General features: G+C 44.4%; 1 protein-coding gene and 1 long non-coding RNA gene across 7 annotated transcripts in view; one reads left to right on the top strand and one right to left on the bottom strand.

Annotated features, from left to right (window-relative positions):
- Window positions 1-24,807, top strand: part of LOC123856155 (uncharacterized) — a 26,204-nt gene continuing 1,397 nt past the window's right edge. The window contains exons 1-6 of one of the 6 annotated variants that reach the window (XR_010408311.1): window positions 1-1,712; window positions 1,869-1,950; window positions 2,046-5,635; window positions 6,579-6,810; window positions 13,925-14,009; window positions 22,611-23,692. This is a non-coding gene — a long non-coding RNA (uncharacterized LOC123856155). Of the gene's footprint in view, window positions 1,713-1,868; window positions 1,951-2,045; window positions 5,636-6,578; window positions 6,811-7,946; window positions 9,457-13,924; window positions 14,010-22,610; window positions 23,693-24,807 lie in introns of those variants that run through there. The other 5 variants (XR_010408314.1, XR_010408312.1, XR_010408310.1 and 2 more) reach the window with 5 other exon arrangements.
- Window positions 13,945-24,807, bottom strand: part of LOC123856126 (V-set and transmembrane domain-containing protein 1) — a 19,379-nt gene continuing 8,516 nt past the window's right edge. The window contains exons 4-8 of the mRNA XM_064581915.1: window positions 22,102-22,140; window positions 17,005-17,097; window positions 16,747-16,774; window positions 16,564-16,640; window positions 13,945-14,051 (exon numbers count right to left, since the gene is read on the bottom strand). Coding sequence (XP_064437985.1) covers window positions 14,017-14,051; window positions 16,564-16,640; window positions 16,747-16,774; window positions 17,005-17,097; window positions 22,102-22,140 — 272 coding nt within the window. The 3' untranslated portion in view covers window positions 13,945-14,016. The remainder of the gene's footprint in view (window positions 14,052-16,563; window positions 16,641-16,746; window positions 16,775-17,004; window positions 17,098-22,101; window positions 22,141-24,807) is intronic.

Below are 24,807 nucleotides of genomic sequence, written 5' to 3' on the forward strand. Positions count from 1 at the left end.
ATATTATATAACTATATGATGTAACATAATTATATATTATAGTAATCTTTATATGAATGTTGTATTACTAGCCTATCATGTTATATAAATATAGGATTCATAATATTACATATATGGAACATAATATATATAATGTATAAATATATCATAATATATATAATATAACATGCCACATAGTATTTCTTTTTTTTTTTTTTAAAGATTTTATTTATTTATTTGACAGAGAGAGACGCAGTGAGAGAGGGAACACAAGCAGGGGGAGTGGGAGAAGGAGAAGCAGGCTTCCCACAGAGCAGGGAGTCCGATGTGGGGCTCGATCCCAGGACCCTGGGATCCAGACCTGAGCCGAAGGCAGATGCTTAACGACTGAGCCACCCAGGCGCCCCGCCACATAGTATTTCTATAACACGGCGTGTTATAGGACATAAATAATTATGTAGCTATAATTGCAATTATCATCCCAGGGCTCCCAGCAACCTCCTCACTGGGGAGATTCCTTTTCATCCAGGAAACGTGGAGTGGCCTTCTGTTGGTTCACTGAGACCGCACCCCCATCTCAGAGTCAGTGGGGCACTCTTTGGTAGGACACTCTCTTCCTTCCTTTCTGTACTGAAGTCAGCATCGTGCTGAGGATGGGTGGGGTTCCCATCCTCCTTCGACAGGTAGAGGAGGCGTGGGGCAGTGGCCAGGGAAACCCTAGCTCCACCTTCCACAGCCCGAGCACGTTGCTGGACTGCTGGGCTTCCACTTCTTCATCCCTTCAGAGAGCTCCTCTCAGGGCTTACCTTCTAGAGCCATTGCCAAGAGCGGTACCGTCCTACTCCCTGCAGAGCTTTGGCGCCCGGGCATGACTCAGATCAGCCCTGCTGCTCTTATTATCGAGTGGCACTTTGGGCCCGGCATACAGTAGAGAGCAAAAATGGGACCCCCAAAGAGCTGACAGTCTGGTGATGGAAACAGATATTCATCACATAATCACGCTAATGAACGTGTAATTATAAACTCAGATAAAAGCCAGGGAATGGGATCAGCAATACGTTTTTTTTTTCTTTCCCTACTTGACTTTGAGGCCAGCTGGCTCGGGAAGGCTCTGAGAGATGTCCGCTTGGTTTTGGGAATGGCTGTTAGTGCAGGGGGCCTGTGCTCTGCACCCTCTTTCCTACCCAGGGTCTGTGTGGGCTTCTCAGAGGTGGGGGAAGGGAATAGAGACCCACCAACGACTAGTAACTGGAACCACATCGTACTGTGGGATAATTTGCCGAAACATTAACTTGCTTCTCTTCATCTTATATTTTTTGCAGTAAAGGAAAATAGAAGCTTCTTGAAATCTACAATCCTGTCCTTTCTAAATACATTTTAAAACTTTTCAAACATAATTTCAAAGTTACAGAGAAGTTGCAAGAATCAAAATAATGCAAAGAAGACCCACATACTCTTCACTCACGTTCCCCTGTTGCTAACGTTTTACCCTACGTCCATGTGTCTTTTTGAAATTCAGCAAACGTTTATTTTTAAATGTGGAATGCATCAGATATGCAAAAGTGTGTGTAAGAACCCAACATCCCATTTAAAGAATCAGAATAAAAAACACTCGCTTTCTCAGAACCCTGGCTGAGGAAAAGAACTCGGATCTTGGAAGCTGCTTTCATGTTCTTAGCTGAGCTCATCCCCACCTCCAGCTCCAAGATTACCAACCACAACCTGGATTTTGAGTAAGTCCTACCCTTTTCCTTGTAGTTTTGCAAACTATAATTCTACTCTTTAAAGAAAATGTTGTTTCATTTTGCTTATGTTTGAACTTCATGTAAATGGAATCTAACCATGTATATTTTTCTGTGTAATGTTTGTCTTTCTATTTTTTTTTAAAGCCTGAAGAAGATTCAAGCTCATGGCCAGAGGGACAGATGAGACCCACAGACATATTTGTTTAGCCTTCACGATGTTTACAAGGTTATTTAATGATTTAATGGAGGGAAAATTCATACAATGTAAAATTAACCATTAGCCATTTTTTTTTTTTAAGATTTTATTTGTTTATTTGACAGAGAGAAACACAGCGAGGGAAGGAACACAAGTAGGGGGAATGTGAGAGGGAGAAGCAGGCTTCCCACCGAGCAGGGAGCCCGATGCGGGGCTCGATCCCAGGACCCTGGGATCATGACCTGAGCCGAAGGCAGACGCTTAACGACTGAGCCACCCAGGTGCCCCATCCATTAGCCATTTTTAAACAAACAATCCAGCAGCATTTAGTACATTCTCAGTGTTGTTCCAAGACGTTTTATGACCCCAGAGGAAACCCTGTCTGCACCAAACAGCTACTCTCCATTTCCCCTAGCCGCTCATCTACTTTCTGTCTCTGTGGATTGACCAATTCCGGGTGTTTCGTATAACTGAAAACAGGTGTTCAGACAAAGACCTGTACATGAATGTTCCCAGCAGCACCATTCACAGGAGCCTAAAGATCTCTGCGGGGAGTCAGAGGAGGGGACGGTGCAGAATCTACTCTAAACATTATTCACTGACTCCTCAAGGAAAAACAAGGGGCACTCAAGTGTGAGATGTGAAAAGCCAAAGATAAGATAAGGAGGGCTTAGGACTTTGCGTGTCTTCCTTCTCAGTGTTATGAAGGCAAATTTCATGCTCTACTTCCTTTACCACTTAGATAAAAATTCAGATTTCTCATGGCTCTGTGTGATCTGGCTTCGTACCTTTCTTCCTGTGCTTTGTTCTGACCAGCCTGCTTTGCCCCCAGCGGCACTGGCCTCATGCTCAGATCTTAGAACTAGAACATACCAACTCTCCCCTGCCTCAGGGCCTTTGCATCTGTTGAAATTCCTGCCTGAGGGGCATTCCCTTTACATTCCTCAGGGCTGGATACTTTGCAGTCTTTAATTTTCGTAAACACACTTCCTTCCAAGCCTTCCCTGACTCCCTTCCTAAAGGGAAGACCTCCCCTCCACACACCCAGTATGTTATATTCTCCACATACCCATTATGTTATATTGTATCACCCTGCTTATAGCCAGCCGAACACTCATCGCAATCTATAAATATTTATTTACTTGGTTCTGTCCCTCTTTCCAAGCAGAATATAAGCTCCATGAAGGTGGGGATCTTGGCTACTTTTTAAAAATAGTAATAACCCTTCCAAAAAAAAAAAAAAAAAAAAAAAGCCCGGTACATTGTAGGTGCTCAATAAATGTTTGTTAAATAGCTGGATAAATAAGACAATTCCAGAAATGGGAGGGGCTTGCTCAAGACAGGGAGCCTGCCCCAGGCTTCTGTCCTGACTCCCAGACCAGGGTCTAACTGCCGTAGGTACGATGCCCGCCAAGAGCAAGGAAAGCCCTCAAGCGGACTGACTCGGTGTCATGAAGTCCGTTCATGTTGTTGTCGACCTCCAGAACTTTGTCTTCCCAAAGCAAAACTCTCTGTGAAGCAGTCACCCCCCATTCCCCTCTCCCTCTGGCCCCGGGGTAGCTACTTTTTGTCTCTATGAATCTGACAACTCTAGGAACTTCATGTAAGTGGTTTCGTCCAGTATTTGTACTTTCGGGTCCTGGCTTATTTCACTGATCATGATCTACTCGAGGCTCATCCGTGTTGTAGCAGGGGAAATGTATAATTTCCTTCCTTTTTTAAGGCTGTCTAATATCCCCTTGTCTGCCCAAATTCGTATGTTGAAACCCTCACCTCCAATGTGACTGTATTTGAAGAAACCAGCCCTGCCGGTAGAAATCTTAGATTTCTAGCCTCTAGTTCTGTTGCTTCAGCCACTCAGCTTTGATATTCTATGATAGCAGTCTGAGCTGATTAATGCCCATGTATACAGCACATTGTTTATCCGTTCATCCGCTGACGGATCACTTCTACCTCCAGTGCTGCTGTGAACACGGGTGTGCAAATATCTGATGCAAATATGCACCTTTGAGTCCCTTGCTTTCGATTCTTTCAGGCTCATGCCCAGACGCAGCAGTTGGAGCATATGGTAATGCTAGTTTATGAGTTGGAATCTGACGGTCCGAATTCTTGTTGGGTCAGTGAGGACTCACAGTGAGAGAAGCTCAGCGGGGGATGGCTCTGGGGAGTGATGTCGCAATAAACTATATCTCATTTCCTGAAGGGTCAGCAAAAGACCAACTGTGGGGCTGAAAACAGAGCAGGGAGAGCGTGCTTTGCCACAGCTTTGCCCCCTTTCTCAAACTGCAGAACCGGAACGGGGGTCTTTGGAACAGGGCAAAGGGACCCCCGTGTGTGTGGTTCCTGCTCCGCTTTGGGGAGCCTCCTGGGGTTGGGCAAACGGCTTGAGGCTGGAAATGAGGGTCTTGGTGTGGAGGCGGGCAGGATGGGACTGGGGTTCTGCAAGGAAATCACCATTACAGTCCTCAGTGAGGTTGTGTTGGACGTTAGATTTTGGGCGACAACAGTGGGTGCCTTGCTTCTTCTCCGTCTTCCTTGGGCTGGAGACAATCATTGGCCGCCACCTAGCTGCAAAAACTGGCAGCCAGCAGGAGCCATGCCGGCTCCCAGCATTGATTCTCTCTTCTGGTTAGCCAGCGCTTTATACCGAACCAGCCCAAACTTAGGGACATAAAACAGCCATCATTGTAGTATGCCCGTGGATTGTAAGGTTGGGAATTTGGGCAGAGCGCAGTGGGGAGGGTAGTATCTGCTCCACAGCATCCCGGCCTCCGCTGGGAAGACCTGCATGGCAGAGAGAGACGTGGGTGGCAGGGTCCAGGCATCGAGCCGAATCATCCTCTACCTGGTCCCAGACCCTGCGCTCGTGCTGCTTTCCCTCACCCTTTAACAAGGAAACTTTTAATTGTAGAATGGTTTTAGATTTACAAAAACATTGCAAAGAGAATACAGAGACGCCCATTTATCCTCTGACCTGTTACCACTTCCCCCTATTGTCAATATCCTAGGGTACATTTGTCACAATTAATGAACCAAACTCGATACATTGCTGCTGACTAGAGTCCATGCTGTGTTCAGATGTCCTTAGTTTTTACTTCATGTCCTTTCTTCTGTTACAGGATACATGACACTGATACAACATGCCTCCTCTTGACTGCAACAGTTTCCAGACTCCTTGTTCTGAATGACCTTGATGGTTCGAATGACCTTGATGGTTTGAATGACTTTGATGGTTTTGAGGAGTGCTGCTCAGGTGTCAGGGCTGGGGTTCATGTTCACCTGAAGGTGTGGAAGAGCGGTGTTGGAATTAGAAGAGTTATGTTGTTTTTGTGTGTTTGTGTCCAAGAGCTGTGAGTCCCCACGCAGGAGGGTAGCAAGCACCCCAGTTCCTGGCTTTAAGCTCCGAGGGGGAGAGCTTCCACTGGACCGCTCAGAGCATTCAGTATGGGGTCAGGGCAGGCTCAGAGAGGAATGGGGTCCGGCTCAAGTTTGAACCATCTCGAGGGCTCAAGGTTGTGGCTCACAGCTCTGCAGACATTTGGGACAGAATGAAGGAATCAGGTGTCTTTTGTGCTTTCCACCAGCGCCACCTGGAGGTGGAAGGTGAACCCTGCAGAGAGGCTGGAAATGGGCTGATGGACCCCAAAGACAGAGCAGGCGGTCCTTCTGTGAGCACCTGGAGGAGATGCGTTTACAGGCACCGGGGGGTATGCAGGTGAGAACGGTGGCCTGAGGAGCAGGAGCGGAGGAGCAGAAGCTCCAGGTGGGGAAATAAAGAAAAAGCTGACCATGCCCAATGCTGCTGCAGGCAACCTGCCAAAAGCATTTCAATTACTGAACTGACACTATTTTTCCCTTGCATGTGACTAATTGGACACCTTTATTACCTAAGATGACTGTGAAGGTCATGAGACTTGCCTTGGATGTCTCCCAAGGGCACAGACCTGTGACGGGGGTGTGTTAGGGTAATGGGGGCGGAAGGAGAGTGCCAGTGTTCTGATCACGCCTGCTTACAGCTCCTACGCTTATGATGAGGGTGACGAACGAACTTGTAACTTGTTCCCATTTGCCCAGAGCTTTCTCAGTCTTAGCCCTGAAATGTCCATGTCCTGTGAAACTCCTCGTTCCCACATCCTGGGGCAGCCCTTGCCCCAGCCCCAGTCCCAGGGTAACAGGGACAGTAGGTCCTACTGCTGGTAACAACCCTATCTGGTATCTCTCTCTCTTTATGGTGAGGACGTGGAGTCCTGGCGATTTTAAGAAATCTTCCTTAGGTTCACATAAGCTGAACGTAGACCCAACACCATCTGAAAACAAAGGACACCCCCTTTCCTCAGCCGTGGCCTCTTCCCCAGCATGCCCCCCACACACACCCCGGAAGACACAAGTTAGGAAAACACCAGTGGGCAACCCTCGCCATACTGCATTTGGAATTTTAGCGAACAAACGGTTGGGAGTCACTTCATTACAATGAAAGGTGTACTGTAGTGATTTAGGATGAATACCAGAGTGGATGTCCATAAATGATATCTTTTAGGGCCAGCGATTTTAACAATATTTGTCCAGACTCTGTCCAGAACAAAATCCATTCTCAGACTAGCTCCGACTCAGAAAACTTTCTCGGGTGTCATTTATTTTAATTTTTTTTTGGCTCCGAGGGTTCCCAGAATGACTGAACAAGAAAGCTGCACGGTGAGGGAGGATGCTGAGTGTTGGAAGCAGTCAGAAGCAAGAAAACAAAAGCTGCAGGCATCCCAGCTCCTCGGCGGATGCTCTGAGTCATCTTCGTGTTTCTCCTTAAAGACCGGCTTCCTCCACATGGTGAGACAGATGGCCACCAAGAGCTCCCAAGTTTTAAAGAGAATGACTTCCCCGACAAGAGGAACAGAGGTACCGCTCCCCCGCCCGCCCAGCGACTCCCCCGGGGGCTTCAGCACTTGGTCAGCCGTGGGCTGTGCAGGGAGCGGAGGGGAGCAAAGGGGAGGCGCCTTCGGGTGCACCGATCCTGGGAGCTGCTGACTGATGCTGGGGCACCAGCTTGGCCAGTTCCAACTAGTGCTGCGGGCCCTCACATTCAGCAGGGACCCTGTGCTCAGGGCTTCGTGCTCTGCACTCACCATCTTGAAGTTCTTAGTCGTTTATCTTGGGATCTGTGTTTTGCTAATGAATTCCTACGGGACAGTGTAGCATATGGGACAGTGTAGCATATGCCCAGGGCTTAGAGCCATGCTGCCCTCCTGCCAGCCGGCCTCCAGCTGCCTCCCTAGTTCCCTGGGTTAGCCTGTTCTCCCGGCTGCTACCACAAAGCAGCACAGACTGGGGGTGGAGGGTGGGGAGGGGGCTTAAACAGCAGAAGTCTATTCTTTCTTGGTTCTGGAGGAACCAAGGTCAGCAGGACTGGTTCCTTCTGTCTCAGGCCTCTCTCCTGGCTTCTGGTGCTTCTCGGCTTGTAGACACGTCACCCCGATCTCTGCTTTTATGTTCGCACGGTGTTCCCCCTGTGTGCATCTCTGTGCCCAAAGTTCCCTTATAAGGACATAGTCATATTGGACGAAGGGCCCACGCCCTCCTCCAGTAGGACCTCATCTTTCAAATGAGGTCTGCAGTGACCCCATCTCCAAATAAGGCCACATTCTGAGATACAGGGGGGTTAGTACACACATGAATTTTGGGGGTACACGAGCTGAACCCACAAGAGTGTGAATCGGTTTGTGTAATTGTGCACACATAGAGGGTCTGTGTAGCTCTCTCTGTGGGTGTCTGCATAGAATAGTGTGTATGTGTGTGTGTTATGGACCGAGTATTCGTGCTCCCCCAAAACGCATTATGTGGCAGCCCTAAATTCCAGTGTGGCTATATTGGAGATGGGCCTCTAAGGAAGTAATTAAGGTTAAATGAGGTCATAGGAGTGGGGCCCTGATCTGATAGTGTCCTTATGAGAAGAGCCCCAGAGAGTTCGCCCTCTCTCTCTGTCTCTTTCTCCCTCTGTCTCTCTCTCTCTCTCTCCACCCACTGCATGAGCACAGAGGGAAGGTCATGTGAAGACACAGCGAGAGGGTGGCTTCTGCAAGCCAGGAAGAGGGCTCTCACCAGAAGCTGAGTTGGCCAGCGCCCCATCCTGGACTTCCAGCCTCCAGAACTAAGGAAATAAATAAATGTCTATTGTTTAAATCACCCAATCTACAGGGTGTTACTGTGGCGGCTGGAGGGGTCTAATAGTGTGTGTGTGTGTGTGTGTGTCTGAGAGAGAGAGAGAGAGAGAGAGAGAGAGAGAGAGAAAGGGACTCTTTGTAGAGCAGAGGCCCCTGTAGGTTCATCATGTGTGCCTTTCATGGAAATCCAGACTGAGTCTTCTCTCCCTTCCTCCAGGCTTACTGACCCCTCACTCTCCTCTGCTTTCTGTCCTCACTCCTCACAGTGCACCCCCCGCCCCCAAGCACACACTGAGAGCAGAGAGACTGACACACCCAAAGGAGGTTGAAGAGTCTGGGACAGGCCAGGGCCCCTGGATTCAGGAGGCCTCTCTGCTCTTGGACCCCTTCACCCTCTTCCCAACCCAGTCGCCTTGACTGTACTTTACAGACTGACTCAGGCTATAGGGTGAAGGACAAGCTGCAAAGTTCCTGGGAAACAAGCCCCATGCAGGTTGCAGAGCTGGCTGGGTCTCTTCACAAAGAGATGTTGGTTGGGCCCCCTCCCTTAGGCAAAACTACCTCTGCGGTAGGATGGATGGCTCCAGAAGTTCAGCACGTCAGGACAGAGAGGACCCCAGAAACCATCCTATCCTGCTTGTTTCCCACTTTTTTTTTTAGATTTTTTATTTATTTATTTGACAGAGAGAGACCCAGTAAGAGAGGGAACACAAGCAGGGGGAGTGGGAGAGGGAGAAGCAGGCTTCCCGCCGAGCAGGGAGCCCAATGCGGGGCTTGATTCCAGGACCCCAGGATCATGACCTGAGCCGAAGGCAGACGCTCAATGACTGAGCCACCCAGGCGCCCCATTTCCCACTTTTACAGATCTGAAAACTGAGGAAGGGGCAAAAAAAGTCTCCCATTGCATCCTAGAACACATATTTCCTGGCTTACTTCAGTTCTTATTCTGGTGATTCATTCGGATTTCAAAAAGCGTTGGTCTAGGACAGATGTTGGCGATAGGCCCATCACTTGTGTTTGTAAATAAAGTTTTATTAGAACACAGACCCACCTATTTGTTTACATAACAGATATGGCTGCCTTCATGGTTCAAGAGCAGAGATGATGCAACATAGAGAGCCTATGGTCCACAAAGGCTGAAAATACTTTTCAGAAAAAGTTTGTGGACCTCCAGTCTAGGGCTTGGCAGGCCTGGGTTTTCTTTCTTTCTTTCTTTCTTTCTTTCTTTCTTTCTTTCTTTCTTTCTTTCTTTCTTTCTTTCTTTCTTTCTTTCTTCTTTCTTTCCTTTCTTCTTTCTTCTTTCTTTTCTTTCCTTTTCTTTCTTTCCTTTCTTTCTTTCCTTTCCTTCTTTCCTTTCCTTCTTTCCTTTCCTTCCTTCCTTCCTTCCTTCCTTCCTTCCTTCCTTCCTTCCTTCCTTCCTTCCTTCCTTCCTTCCTTCCTTCCTTTCTTCTTCTTCTTCTTCTTCTTCTTCTTCTTCTTCTTCTTCTTCTTCTTCTTCTTCTTCTTCTTCTTCTTTTTTCTTTCTTTCTTTCTTTCCTTTTCTTCTTTCTTCTTTCTTTCTTCTTTCTTTCCTTCCTCCCTCCCTCCCTCCTTTCTTTCTTTCTTTCTTTCTTTCTTTCTTTCTTTCTTAAGATTTTATTTATTTATTTGACAGAGACACAGCGAGAGAGGGAACATAAGCAGGGGGAGTGGGAGAGGGAGAAGCAGGCTCCACGCAGAGCAGGGAGCCCGATGTGGGACTCAATCCCAGGACCCTGGGATCATGACCTGAGCCGAAGGCAGTCGCTTAACCAATTGAGCCACTCAGGCGCCCCAGGCCCGAGTTTTCTACCTACCGTGTAGATACATGGATGAAAGATGCTAAACCATATCCTCTGTTATTATTCCTGATAAGGTGGGCATGCATTAGCCAAAGATAGTCTTGGAGGTTTCTTCTTTATGTATTAGTTGTAGTAATGTATAAGTAGAAGCTTGGCCTCCTCAGCTCTGTGGTTGTGCTAACGTATTGGTTATAAATGAAAGGCGAGATAAATGCTTAATTTCTTTCCTCTGTGCTTAAGTCTTTTGTGAGTGGGTTTCTAGCATGTTCCAAAGGTAGCCAGTAATATCTTTTTCTAAATTGATCCAGTAAGTGAAAACCCCCCTTACCTCTTTGGCTAAAAGTCTGCAAGTCTGTGAGCCTAGAATTGTCACTGTCAGTCCCAGACTCCTCAGGACAGCTGGTCTGAATAATAATGATAACACAGAAATAGAAACAGGGATGAGAGATACAGAGAGGAAAAGTCTAAATGATATTTGAGCCTGTGGATGTAATTGTCTGAGGTATCTCTAGTTCTGTCTTTTCCTTAGTTAGTTTACATGACTCAGTTTCTTCTTTCTTTCCCTCCCTCCCTCCCTCTTTTTTTTTTTTAATGTAATCTCTAGGGGCACCTGGGTGGCTCAGTTGATTAAGCATCTGACTCTGGGTTTCTGCTCAAGTCCTGATCTTAGGGTCTTGAGGTCAAGCCCCATGTCAGGGTCCGTGCTCCTTGGGGAGCCTGCTTGAGATTCTCTCTTTCCCACTCTCATGCATGTGAATTCTCTCTCTCCCAAATAAATAAATAAATAAATAAATAAATAAATAAATAAATAAATAAATAAATAAATCTTAAAAAAAATAAATGTAATCTCTACAACCAAGGTAGAGCTTGAACTCACAACCCCAGGAGTCTATCAACTGAGCCAGCCAGGTGTCCCACCTTTTTCCTTATTGTTTTCAAGTCTTTTCAAATCAAGTTTCTCCTTTCATCATTTCCATCCAAGAGTTTGAAGTACGCTAATAATGGAAGGCAGTGCCGATGAAATAGAAGTGAGCATATTTCATCAGGAACGGGTCTTTCAATAAAGGGTACTAGGGTAGTTGGTTATCCAAGTGGAAAAATTAGATCCCTACCTCACACCTTAGACAAAAATTAATATCAGATGCATTACATATGAAAAACAAAATTAAAACATTTTAATTTAGAAGATATAGGAGAGTATATTCATCATGTAAAGTTAGTCAAGACAATGAGAAGTCCCTCAACATATAAATTAAAAGATGAATTACTTTGACTAGCTAACATTAAAAGATACAGACGGAATGAAAATATGTCACAGGCTTCAAGGAGATGTTTACAGCACACAGCTTACAAAGGAAAGGTGTGCCTGCTATATATATAAAAATCAGAAAGGAAAAGACCAACAGTTCAGCTGGAAAGTGAACAATGGGTACAAATCATCAGTTTACAGAAAAGAAACCCCAAATGGTCAATAAGCCTCACTCATAATCAGGAAAATGCAAATTAAAGCAACCATGAGATATCTTTATATAGGCAGCTTAAAGTGGGTTATGAGTTCATCTATTTTAATCAGCAAAAATTATCAAGTTTAATATATTTCTGAATTGGCAAGGACGTGGGGAACTGGGAACTTATTCATCCCTGGTGGAAGTATAAATAGGGAAAACTACCTTAGTTCTCAGTTTGGCTCTCCTAGTGGGATTAAAGATGTGGACATCACAAAATACAGGTTTTACTTCTAAATATGCCACCGAGAGATCACACTTGTGAACAGGATGTCTATTGTAGCATTTTGCTGATAACATAGCCCCGGTAAGAGCCCAAACATCTAGCCGTCGAGGAAAGAATTAAAGAGAAGCCATGGTTGGTGCGTCCAACCAGTTCTTTTTACACATTTGGTTTATTGAGATATAATTCACATACCATAAAATCTTTGCTTCTAAAGCATCAAATTCAGCATTTTTTTTTAAAAAGTATATTCACAAGGATGTGCAACCGTCACCGGTTTCTGATTCCACAACATTTCTGTCACCAGCAAAAAAACCAAAAAACCAAAAAAAAAAAAAACACCCCCATACTCATTCTCCTTTCCCTCAGCCCCTTGGCATGCATGAATCTGCTCTCTGTGTCTGAGGGTTTGCTTATTCTGGGCATTTCAAAGAAATGGAATCCTACAGTATTTATGTAGCTTTTTGTAACTGGCTTCTTTCACTGAGCATAATGTTTTCAAGGTTCATTCATGTTGTGGCATGTCATGGTGCTTCATTCCTTTTTGGGGCTGAGCAATATTCCGTGGTATGGCTAATAGCTGAATTGTATACCGCGGGGAATGAGCTAGACCCACAAAATTCACCTGAATGATTTTCAGCAGCATAATATGGGGGACAATAAAAAGTCACAGAATTATAATATACAATAGGATTCCATATATATGTGTATATGTTACTAACACATAGACTACTGCCATATATTGACTATCAATAAATGTCTGTGTAGTAAAAATACAAAAAAATGCATAAGAATAACATATAATAACATGGATAAGCTTCACCTCTGGGGAAGAGAGGAAGGACAACAGATCAGGAGTGGTAGAAGTGAAACACAGAGGGGCGCCTGAGTGGCTCGGTCGTTAAGCGTCTGCCTTCGGCTCAGGTCATGATCCCAGGGTCCTGGGATCGAGTCCCACATCGGGCTCCCTGCTCAGCGGGAAGCCTGCTTCTCCCTCTCCCACTCCCCTTGCTTGTGTTCCCTCTCTCGCTGTGTCTCTCTGTCAAATAAATAAATAAAATCTTAAAAAAAAAAAAGAAGTGAAACACAGCAAAAAATGTCTAGAAAGTAAGGACAGTGTGCATATTTCTATTTATATAATTTGGTATTTTCCTTTATGGTCAAATTATTTCATAATTAAAAACCTAAAAAGAGAAGAGTTACCCAGCATATGCTTATGAGTTAAGAATATTTATATGTGCATCCCAAATCCTTACACTTTCGTTCATTCATATATTAAAAAATGACTTTCAATCCTGATCATGTGACATAACTTTTGAAGCAGAGCTCATTTATTTATGTTTGTATGTAACTGGCCATTCTGTGTCATTGTCACAGAAAAAAGTCCATGCTCAGGAAAATCCTTACAGTGACATAAGACATAAATTAATGAAGTTATGGGTGCCAAGTGACAAAATCCACATATATTGGTAAGTCTAGCTTCATTGCATCCTTTGATTTTCAAGAAATAAAATGAACAGAAATATGATGGCATTGAGAAGATGCTTCCATTCATGTCAGCAAGGAAACTGGTCTTGGCTTTAAGACTAGAGGGCTGCCCAGCACACCTTGGAAGGATCATGAACCAAACACAGCTAGCTGCTTACCCTGGTGCATGCCACTCAGAGTCGCTTTTATTAGTTCACAGTCGAGGGTCCCTCTCTGTGGCTTGTATCTTGTGCTCCTTTTCTTTCTTTCTTTCTTTTTTTTTTAAGATTTAATTAATTTATTTTAGAGAGAGCGAGAGAGAGCATGAGCAGGGGAGGGGCAAAGGAAGAGGGAGAGAGAGAATCTCAAGCAGACTCTGCGCTGAGCGAGGAGCCAGAAGTGGGGCTAGATCCCACGACCCTGAGATCATGAGCTGAGCTAAAACCAAGAGTCAGACGCTCAACCAACTGCGTCCCCGAAGTGCCCCTCTTGTGCTCCTTTTCAAAATCCCTCTGTCTATGGGATGCCTCATCCAACAGCAACCAGTGGGCTTTTCCGGGGAAAAATCTTTCTACTTATGGGGTGCCGTTCAGAATCCCCTAAGTGCGTATTACAGTATCATCAGCCCATAGATGTAGGACATGTTTTAAGTCAATCCATACTAAAGTCACACTCCAGATTTTGGGAAAACCCAACCAGTAATTCTTGAGAGGTGTGGAAGCAAAAAGGCAGAAACTTAACTTTATTACTATGGATTATGAGCCAAGGACGTGGAATGACCTGGTTTCCATGTGTCCAGTCATCCCACCATCTTAACCCACATTCTCCTTCCTCCAGGGCTCTGGCTGTCCTCCTTCGCCTGCCGCACTGCACATTCAAAAGATCCTGGGGGCTCCTTGGCGGGGGACAGAAGCTGCCTCAGGTATGGATCAGCATGGCTCACTCCCCGGGGGTCTTTCAGTCTCTGGGGGAAAGAGATGGGCATTGAGAGCTTAGCTGTCCAGTATGGTACCTGCAAGCCACATATAGCTATTTACATTTAAGTGAATTAAAATTACATTTAATTTAAAACTTGGGTCCTCAGTGGCACCAGATGCATTTGGCATGTGCAAAAGCCACGTGTATCCAGGGGCTATTGTACTGGACAGCACAGCCATAGGACACATCCATTATTGCGGGAAGTCCTACTGGACAGCGCCATTCCAGGAACGGCTGTGTCTCGGGGAGGATGAGGGTTTTGGACTCTAGTTTTAATAATACGATACTAATAACTACAACCGGTACTAAGAACAGTCATTGCAAGCGTATGGTGTTGAAAATAAGAACTACCATCCCGTAAGAATACCTACTGGTTATGTAATATTACGCTATTTTATTTATTTATTTTTTTAAATTTTTTTTAAAGATTTTATTTATTTATTTGAGAGAGAGAGACTGAGAGAGAGAGAGCATGAGAAGGAGGAGGGTCAGAGGGAGAAGCAGGCTTCCCGCCGAGCAGGGAGCCCGATGCGGGACTCGATCCCCGGACTCCAGGATCATGACCTGAGCCGAAGGCAGTCGCTTAACCAACTGAGCCACCCAGGCGCCCTATTATGCTATTTTAAAACCTTATTGAGATATGATTTATACACCATGAAATTCCCCTAATATAGGTGTGCAATTTGATGACATTTAGTGCACTTGTAGAATGATGTAGCCCTCGCCACACTTAAGTTTTAGAACATTCGTCACCCAAAAAGTTCCCTTGTGCCTGGGTGCGGTTACATCGCCTCTCCCAGCTCCAGCCATAGGCGACTATTGATTTGCTTTTTCTGGACGTTTTACATAAATGGAACAATGGCCAGTCCCCTGTATCTGGCTTTTTTCATAACTTAGCAAGTGTTTTTGCAGTGCATCCATTTACCACATGGATCTATCACTAGTTTCTTCCTTTTTTTAAATTGCTGAATAGAATTTCATTGTATGGAGGTACCACATCATAATATTATGTTATTATAATATTATTATTATCAACAACTTGTTAATCAATGTCATTTATCCAACATTTAAAATAGACTAGATTTGTTCATTGATGGTTCATTTGTGAACCTGTGAACTGTGTTTTTCCATACCTTTAAAAAATATATGTATCTAAATGAATACCATGTGCATAGATATTTTTTAAATACAACAGTGAACAATTTGCACCTTTTGTTAATGCCTCTTTTTACTTGCCTTGGCATAAAGAATGAACCAATAAGGGCGCCTGGGTGGCTCAGTTGGTTAAGCGACTGCCTTCAGCTCAGGTCATGATCCTGGAGTCCCGGGATCGAGTCCTGCATCGGGTTCCCTGCTCGGCGGGGAGTCTGCTTCTCCTCCCTCTGACCCTCCTCCCTCTCGTGCTCTCTCTCTCATTCTCTCTCTCAAATAAATAAATAAAATCTTAAAAAAAAAAAGAATGAACCAATAAACCTCTGTGTCCTATGGGAAAATGTATAAATATCACCTGATAATTGCTCTTAGAGGTAATGGTAATTAATGTTAAATCACAAGCAGTATTTTAAATAGAAAAAACTGATTGATGTACATTGATTAACATTTGTTAATTGATGGTTTCATGCCATCCATCTGACATTTAAAATTTGCCAGAAATTCCAGTGAACCCTTTATGTTTAGTGCATCACTGGATTACACAGACCTGTCATGGGGGATTTTGATCCCCCATAGATAAGGGAGGGAATGAAGGGTCCAAATCACAGGGGTTTCGTGAGTTGTCTCAGACCATACTGGCAATAAATAGTAGCCATGGGGAGTTGGAACCCAGCTACTATGGAATACGAAGCACGTGTTTCCTTGTTGAATTACTGAGATATAATTGACATATAACACTGTATGAGGTTAAGGGGTACCACGTGCTGATCTGATACATTCATATGTTGCAACATGATCACCACCGTAGGTTAGCTAATACCTCCATCCTGCCACATAATTATCATTTCTTTTTTGCAGTGAGAACAATTAAGATCTAGTCTCTTAGCAACTCTGGGGTTTATAATACAGTGTTGTGAACTATAATCATGATGCTGTGCCTTACATCTCCACGACTGACTTATCTGCTAGTTGTAAGTCTGTACCCTTTGGCCAACATCTCCCCAGTTCTCCCACCCCTGGTAACCACCATTCTACTCTCTGTTTTTTTTTTTTTTTTAGTTTGGTCAAAGCACATGTTTTTAAACACAGTGTTAATTGGCCTCTTGTCAATCGTGTGAGCTGGGGCATCCAAGTAACTAGAGTATGGGCTAAACCAAGAGGCAGACAGGGTCAGCCTATGGTGGTAAGTGACCTCGTGGGGAGAACTCACTGAGACAGATATCCTTTCCAGGTTGGATAAATCTGCATGTGAGTGAAAGGGGAAAAAATCAGCTCCCAGATTGCAGGAGTGAGACTTATTCTTTCCATCCCACGATTCTCTTATGGTTTTTTCCCTTACCACTCACCTGTAGCCTCCTGCTTGGGAAATTCGGAATGGCTGGTTCTGAGAGACAAAAACACATTAAAGTATGGGATCTGAAGACTGAGGGAGAAGATGGGGCGTTAGAGAGAAGAGGCATGGGAATCACAGACATACAAACAGGGTATCTGAAGAAGAGAGGGGCAGGCGATATGTGAAGTATATCTACCTCTTGGTGGATTCTTCCTGTGACGAACCTACAAAACAAAAAAATACAAGGAGGAATTTATATAGTGTATAAAACTGGTGCTTCCCTGGGGTGCCTGAGCGGCTCAGTCGCTTAAACGTCCAACTCTTGATCTCAACCCAGGTCTTTGATCTCAGGGTCGTGAGTTCAAGCCCTGAACTGGGCTCCATGCTGGGCTTGGAGCCTACTTATTAAACAAGCAAGCAAGCAAACAAACAAACCAGTGCTTCCTGAACTCACCATGCTGGGTACATCTGTTGATGAAGAAGACAGACACGAAGAGGATCAAAATGGAGAGGCAGCTGAAGGTGACAGCAAAGATTAATCCATTGGCTGGTGGGAGAGGAGCAGGTCGGAGAATCAGTTTGGCTCCTGAGATACCCTGATCAAGTTTAGCCCAACAGGTGTGAGGAGCCAGACAATCTGGCTTCCAATCTGGCAGCTACCACTTCTGAGCTGGAACTTCCGATTACTATGGGAATTTCCTTAATCTCCCTGACTTTCTATTTTCCCATTCAAAGTGAGGATAAGAGCAGTAGCTGCTGGACTGGATGGCAGGGGGTTAACTGGGTGGGCACTCCCAGAGAGGGCCTCGTACAAGGGAAATCTCCAGTAAATGTTTCAGCCATATCAATAATTCTGATTATTTGTTGTGAGCCTCTCTCTGCTAGGCGCTTCACACATGTTCTTCTCACCTTGACAAGAAGCACATGAGATGGTGGGGATGCAAGCTGGTGCAGCCACTCTGGAAAACAGTATGGAGGTTCCTCGAGATGTTAAAAATAGAGCTACCTCATGACCCAGCAATTGCACTCCTGGGTATTTACCCCAAAGACACAGATGTAGTGAAAAGAAGGGCCACTTACACCCCAATGTTCATAGCAGCAATGTCCACAATAGCCAAACTGTGGAAAGAGCCCAGATGCCCTTCAACAGATGAATGGATAAAGAAGATGTGGTCCATATACACAATGGAATATTACTCACCCATCAAAAAATGAAATCTTGCCATTTGAAAAGATGTGGATGGAACTAGAGGGTATCATGCTAAGCAAAATAAGTCAGTCAGAGAAGGACAATTATCATATGATTTCACTCATATGTGGAACTTAAGAAACCAAACGGAGGATCATAGGGGAAGGGAAGGAAAAATAAAACAAGATGAAGTCAGAGAGGGAGACAAACCATAAGAGACTCTTAATCATAGGAAACAAACTGATGGTTGCTGGAGGGGAGGAGGGGGAGGGATGGGGTAACTGGGTGATCGACATTTAGGAGGGCATGTGATGGGATGAACACTGGGTGTTATATAAGACTGATGAATCACTGACCTCTACCTCTGAAACCAATAATACATTAAATGTTAATTAATTGAATTTAAATAAAATAACATTAAATTAAAAAAAAAAGCATACAAGATAGCTTTACTGTTCCCATTTCATCCCAACGGGAACAAAGTATCCAGAAGTTAAGGGAATTGCTCAAAGTCACACGGTCGGGATGGGCTTCGCATCCTGGTATGTGTAACCTTTTAGGCCAGTCGGCCACAGGTCGGGGCCACTCCGTGCTGGCCTCTGGGTGTGGAAACACCAGAGAAGTGACCTCACGGCTTGGGGAGATGCACATTTACCCAAATAGCTGTGATGCTGCAGAAGGAACAATAAGTCCCATCTCAGATGAACGAAAATCCAAACTCTCTCCCAGTCCAAGAGTTGTTTAAATGGTACATATACTGGGATATTATTCAGTCATAAAAAGGTAGAAAATCCTGCCATCTGGGACATGCAGATGGACCTGGAGAGCATTATGCTAAATGAGATGAGCCAGACAAAGACAAATACTACATGATTAGATTCCACTGATGCATGGAATCTAAAACAAAACAAAAAAAAATTATTTTTAACTGAACTCATAGAAGCAGAGAGTAGAGTGGTGGCTGCCAGGGGTCGAGGGCTGGGGAGGTGGGGAGAGGCTGGCAGAACGCTACCAGCTTCCAGTGAACGGATGAGTAAGTTCTGGAGATCCAACGAATAGCATGGTGACAATGGTTGACAAGTGTATAACTGAAATTTGCTAAGAGTAGATCTTCAGCATCCTCACACAAAAACCAAAGGTAGATATGTGAGGGGAGGATGCGTTCACTAACTTGACCCTTCCACAAGTGGACACATGTATCAAACCATCTCATTGTACGCTTCTGTCAGTTATACCTCAAGAAGGTGGGGTAAGGAGGCGAGGGGCGGGATGAGAACACCGAACTTGAAGAGCTTGGGTAATGATGGAAAGCGCTGGCTGCAAAATGCTTCAAAGTCTAGAATTTGACTCATTGTGTAGGATAATGAGATTGCAGCGATAATGATTATTTTCTCCCCCGATATCCCACCCACACCTGTCTCCCTCTGTAACAGATGATGCCAGGTCTCCTCCACCCCTGCTCCCCCAGATCCCTTTGCCATTTTTATGCACCCTGGATCATGGTTTCTTTCACTTTCCGATGCGAACATTTGCATCTCTTTGTTGGGGGACTGCCAGAAAGGACCCCAAATGCCTCGGGATCTATGTATCCCAGGGATACCTCTTTACTGTGACTGCCATTTGCGGGAGCATGAGTGCCCTGGCCCAGCACTGAGCAAAAGACACCACGGAAGGGGGCGCCTGGGTGGCTCAGTTGGTTAAGCGACTGCCTTCGGCTCAGGTCATGATCCTGGAGTCCCGGGATCGAGTCCCGCATCGGGCTCCCTGCTCAGCAGGGAGTCTGCTTCTCCCTCTGGCCCTTCCCCCTCTCATGCTCTCTCTATCTCATTCTCTCTCTCAAATAAATAATAATAATAAAAAAATCTTAAAAAAAAAAAGACACCACGGAGGGACGTGAATATCCTACTCTTGCTCAGTCCTTTTCTTCTCAGCCCTCCTCCCCCTGCACTTCCTACAATGTCACTTTGACATTAATACTTATTTGAGTCTGTTGGTGGCACTGAATCCAAGAGACCCTCAAAAGCAGCAAACTATCAGTGCATCTCCAAGGACATAAGAAAACAGGGTGGGAACAGGTGTTCCCGGACTAGTGGGGCCCGAATGGAAGAAGAGGAACATCAGCCCTGCCTTACACTTCATCTAGCCTACGGCTTCTCTCACACAACAACTCACTAGAAATGAGAAGTAAACTGTCATAAGACTTTCCCCTTCCTATGGTGCCACAACCCGCTGATCTGAGTTCACCCTGAGATGTCCACATTTCCTGGCCAAATTTCACATCACTCTTTACAAACTGCCAGAATAAATTACGAGGAGTCTCTGGTGTCAGTGTGAAGGAATCACACTGAGCAGTGGGATACAGCTTGCCACGGGGTGTAAAAGAGGTCACAGGCAGCAGAGAGGAAGCCTGGCCTCGTGTGCACATGTGCATCCAAATAGACAGGCTGGGGGCACCATATCTGCGCTTAGAGACTTTATTCCATTTAGAATTGCTGCGGTATAAATTTGAACTCAGAAAGTACCTCTCAAGAAATGATCCACACACCCACTAGGATGTCTATAATAAAATAAAAGGAAAATAAGTGTTGGCAAGGACGTGGAGATATTGGAACCCACATGTATTACTGGTGGGAATGTAAATTGGTGCGGCCACATTGGAAAACAATTTGGCAGTTTCTCAAAAAGTTAAACATAGAGTTACCATATGTCCCAGCAATTCTACTCCTAGGTGGATATCCAAGAACATTGGAAGCAGGGACTCAAACAGGTACTTGCCCACCAATGCTCAGGACAGCATTAATTGCGATACCCAAAAGGTATGAAAAACCCAATGTCCATCATGGGGATTGGAATGGGGAGAGACGGCTTACAGGGTAGGACATTTCATTTGGGGTCTGAGAATGTTCTGGAATTATAGAGTGGTGATGGTTGCACAATCTTTTTTTTTTTTTAAAGATTTATTTATTTGAGAGAGAGAGAATGAGAGAGAGCACATGAGAGGGGGGAGGGTCAGAGGGAGAAGGAGACTCCCTGCCGAGCAGGGAGCACGATGCAGGACTCGATCCCGGGACTCCAGGATCATGACCTGAGCCGAAGGCAGTTGCTTAACCAACTGAGCCACCCAGGCGCCCGATGGTTGCACAATCTTGTGAATATACCAAATGCCACTGAATTATGTACTTTAAAAGGGTGGATTTATGGAATGTGAATTATGGATCAATAAAAAAGAAAGAAAATAAGTAATGAGAGAGCTAAAAACATGAACACTTCGCTTTCTCTTTCCCCTCTTGCCCATCACTAGGCTTCCCGCCTTATTTCTGATACGTCCATGATCCTTGACCCTATCAGATTTCAGATCTCTCCCAGAAAACATTCCTGTTATGAATTATGTTCATAAAGCTGGAGTAGAAATCATTTCCCGGGCGCCTGGGTGGCTCAGTTGGTTAAGCGACTGCCTTCGGCTCAGGTCATGATCCTGGAGTCCCGGGATCGAGTCCCGCATCGGGCTCCCTGCTCGGCAGGGAGTCTGCTTCTCCCTCTGACCCTCCTCCCTCTCATGCTCTCTGTCTCTCATTCTCTCTGTCTCAAATAAATACAAATAAAAATCTTTAAAAAAAAAAAAAGAAATCATTTCCCAAGTCGGCTAATACTGAATAAAAACATTTTCAAAGGCTATTACTTATTTTGCGAGGACATTTTGGGAGATACTTTTTAAAAAAAAAACCTGGTTATTCCAGCATAGACTCTAATGACAGCCTTGAACAATTTTGGCTCTTTGGAGTAGATTACAGGGAGGTTATGAGTTGCAGAAATTAAGGATGAGTAAGCAACTAGATGCCAACTTACATTATATATTTGGCCATTAAAATCTGGATGAGCTGCTATTTTCATCCAAAGATGCCAAAAGCTCTATCTTACAGGCATCTCCAAGGATAGACTCTTAGTCAATTCCTCATGGAAAAACAACATCATAGAAAAATAACTTAATATTCACCTGTTTTTGAGAACTTTAAAGTTTTAGCAAATCCTTGATCACACACATTCCCAAAGCACCTGGGCTCTATGGGTCCCCATCCCGTTGCCTAAACCAGACACACAAGCTCATCCCCATTCTTCACAAAACTCCGCCATGGTTTTTCATTATGTAAAATGACAAGCGACCCACCTCTAGCTGTTTTACTCATCAGCTTTTCCTTAACCAATGAGGAGCTTGGGGGTCATCTTCCCAGAAAGGCAGGCATTCTCCCAATCACAGTGAGAAAGCAGGCATCACGATTCTTCTTCTGTGCCTTTTATTCAAAGGGGAACACCTGCCTCATGAGGTGGATATAATTTTGAAAAACATCTCTCAAATTATCTTACCATTTTTTACTCCAGTAGCTCCACGTCCATTGTGGTCATCTAGAAAACAGGATGCAGGAGGAAAAAAGTCACAATGACTGAGTGGAAACCTTGGGGACCTAGGTCCTCATATTCTGCTTATGGACTCTAAGCCCTCTTTGGGAAGCAGACAATGTCTTTTCCACTCTTGGGATGCTCACTGGGTCCCCAAACCAGGGCCAGAACATTAGATGGCTCTTTTTTTTTTTTTTTAAGATTTTATTTATTTATTTATTTGAGGGGTGGGGAGAGGCAGAGGGAATCTCAAGCAGACTCCATGATGAGCACAGAGCCTGACACGGGGCTCGATCTCACAACCCTGAGATCATGACCTGAGCCCAAATCAAAAGTCAGATGCTCAACAACTGACCACCTAGGCATCCCCTGGTGGCTCTTTTTAATACTCCTGGAGTTTGATATTATTTTTAATAACAAAAACATTTATAAATTATCCCACTGATTTCTCCCCTTCCAATTCTATTCCTTGCCAGTCTTCCCTATTCCAGGAAAGAGCACTACCATTTTGCAAATATTTTCTCCCTTTGGTAAGTTGTCTTCTCATCTTGCTATTTCTTTTGCTGTGCAGAAAAGCTTTTTGCTTGATGCAAACCCACTTATTTATTTTTGCATTTGTTTCTTGTGCTTTATGTGTAATATCAAAAAAAAAATCATTGCGAAGATCGTGCAAAGGAGCTTTTCCCGTTTTCTTCTTGGGGTCTTATGCCTTGGGGTCCTATGTTTAAGTCTTTAATACATTTTGAGTTAATTTGTGTGAGTGGTGTAAGATGAAGGTCCAATTTCATTCTTCTGCATGTTTATCCAGTTTTCCAACATCATTTAGTGAAGACACTGTTCTCTCCCCGTTGAGTATTTTTGGCTCTCCTGCCAAATGCTAGTTGATTGTATATGTGAGGGTTTAATTCTGGGCTCTTGATTCTGTTCCATTGGTCTATTTTCATGCCAGTGCCACACCATTTGGATTACTATAGCTTTGTAGTATAGTTTGAAAAAAGGGTGTATGATATCCCCAGCTTTATTCTTCTTTCTCAGTATTGCTTTGGCTGTTCAGGATCTAGCAGGTTTTGGTTGAGTCTTGAGGATTTTCCATATATAAGATTATATCATCTGCAAATAAAGACAGTTTTACTTCTTCCTTTCCAGTTCAGATGCCTTCTATTTCCTTGTCTTGCTTGATTGCTCTGGCTAGGACCTCCAGTACTATGTTGAATAGGAGTGGTAAGAGTGGACATCCTTGTCTTGTTTCTGATCTCAGAGGAAAGGTTTTGACCTTTCGCCTTTGAGTACAATGCTAGCTGTGGACTTGTTGTGTATGTACTGTTATGTTGAGATGCATTCCTTCTATACCTGATTTGTGGAGGGTTTTTGATCTTGAAAGGACGTTGTATTTTGTCAAGTGCTTTTTCTGCATCTATTGAGATGATCATATGATTTTTGTCCTTTATTCATTAATGTGGTCTATGACATTGATTGTATATGTTGAAACATCCTTGTACCCCAAGGATAAATCCCACTTAACCATAGCATATGATCTTTGTAATGGGCTGTTGAATTTGGTTGCTAACGTTTTGTTGAGAATTTTTGCATCTGTGTTCATCAGGGATATTGATCTGTAGGTTTCTTCTAGTGTCACTATCTGGCTTTGGTATCAGGATAATGCTGGCCTCATGAAATGAGTGTAGGAATGTTCCCTCTTCTTCAGTTTTTTTTTTTTTTAAGTAGGCTCCACACCCAACATGGGGCTTGAACTCATCACCCTGAGATCAAGAGTCACATGATCTACTGACTGAGCCAGCCAGGCACTCCCACGTCTTCCATTTTTGGTAAGAGTTTGAGAAGGATTGGCATAATTTCTTCTTTAAATGCATGGTAGAAATCACCAGTGAAGCCATCTGTTCATGGGCTTTCCTTCATTGGGAGGTTTTTGATTATTGAGGCAATCTCCTTATCTGTTATGGATCTGTTCAGATTTTCTATTTCTTCATGATTCAGTCTTGGTTTATATACTTCTACAAAGATTCTCTTATCCGTGCGTGATTGCCCAAGTCTCCAGGTGCTTCTAGGCCATGGCCAACAGGGCCTGGAACTAATTTACAGTCTCCTGCAGGTTCCACAGCTGGCACTGAGGTCTGTCTGCCTATTACTCAGGTGGGTGAGACTCCTCTCGGGTCCCTTGCTGTATGGTGCCAGATCCCACAACTCCCACAAACGCACTTTTGTTTGTGGACGGATGCCAAGCTTCTTTTTCTTCTTTTTTTTAAAGATTTTATTTATTTATTTGACAGAGAGAGACACAGCGAGAGAGGGAACACAAGCAGGGGGAATGGGAGAGGGAGAAGCAGGCTTCCTGCTGGGCAGGGAGCCAGATGTGGGGCTCGATCCCAGGACCCTGAGATCATGACTTGAGCCGAAGGCAGACACTTAACGACTGAGCCACCCAGGTGCCCTGGATGCCAAACTTCTGTTGTTGAAGTGGGGGGTCAAAAATGAGGGATGAGGGGTGGGTGGATGGGTTAGCCTGGTGATGGGTATTAAAGAGGGCACGTACTGAATGGAGCACTGGGTGTTATACGCAAATAATGAATCATGGAACACTACATCAAAAACTAATGATGTATGGTGATTAACATAACATAATAAAAAATATTAAATGTTATTAACTAAAAAAAA

The sequence above is a fragment of the Mirounga angustirostris genome, unplaced genomic scaffold, assembly GCF_029215605.1.
Source record: "Mirounga angustirostris isolate CCGP_5_RB_7025 unplaced genomic scaffold, mMirAng1.0.hap1 SCAF_16, whole genome shotgun sequence".
In the NCBI taxonomy this organism is placed as follows: Eukaryota; Metazoa; Chordata; class Mammalia; order Carnivora; family Phocidae; genus Mirounga; species Mirounga angustirostris.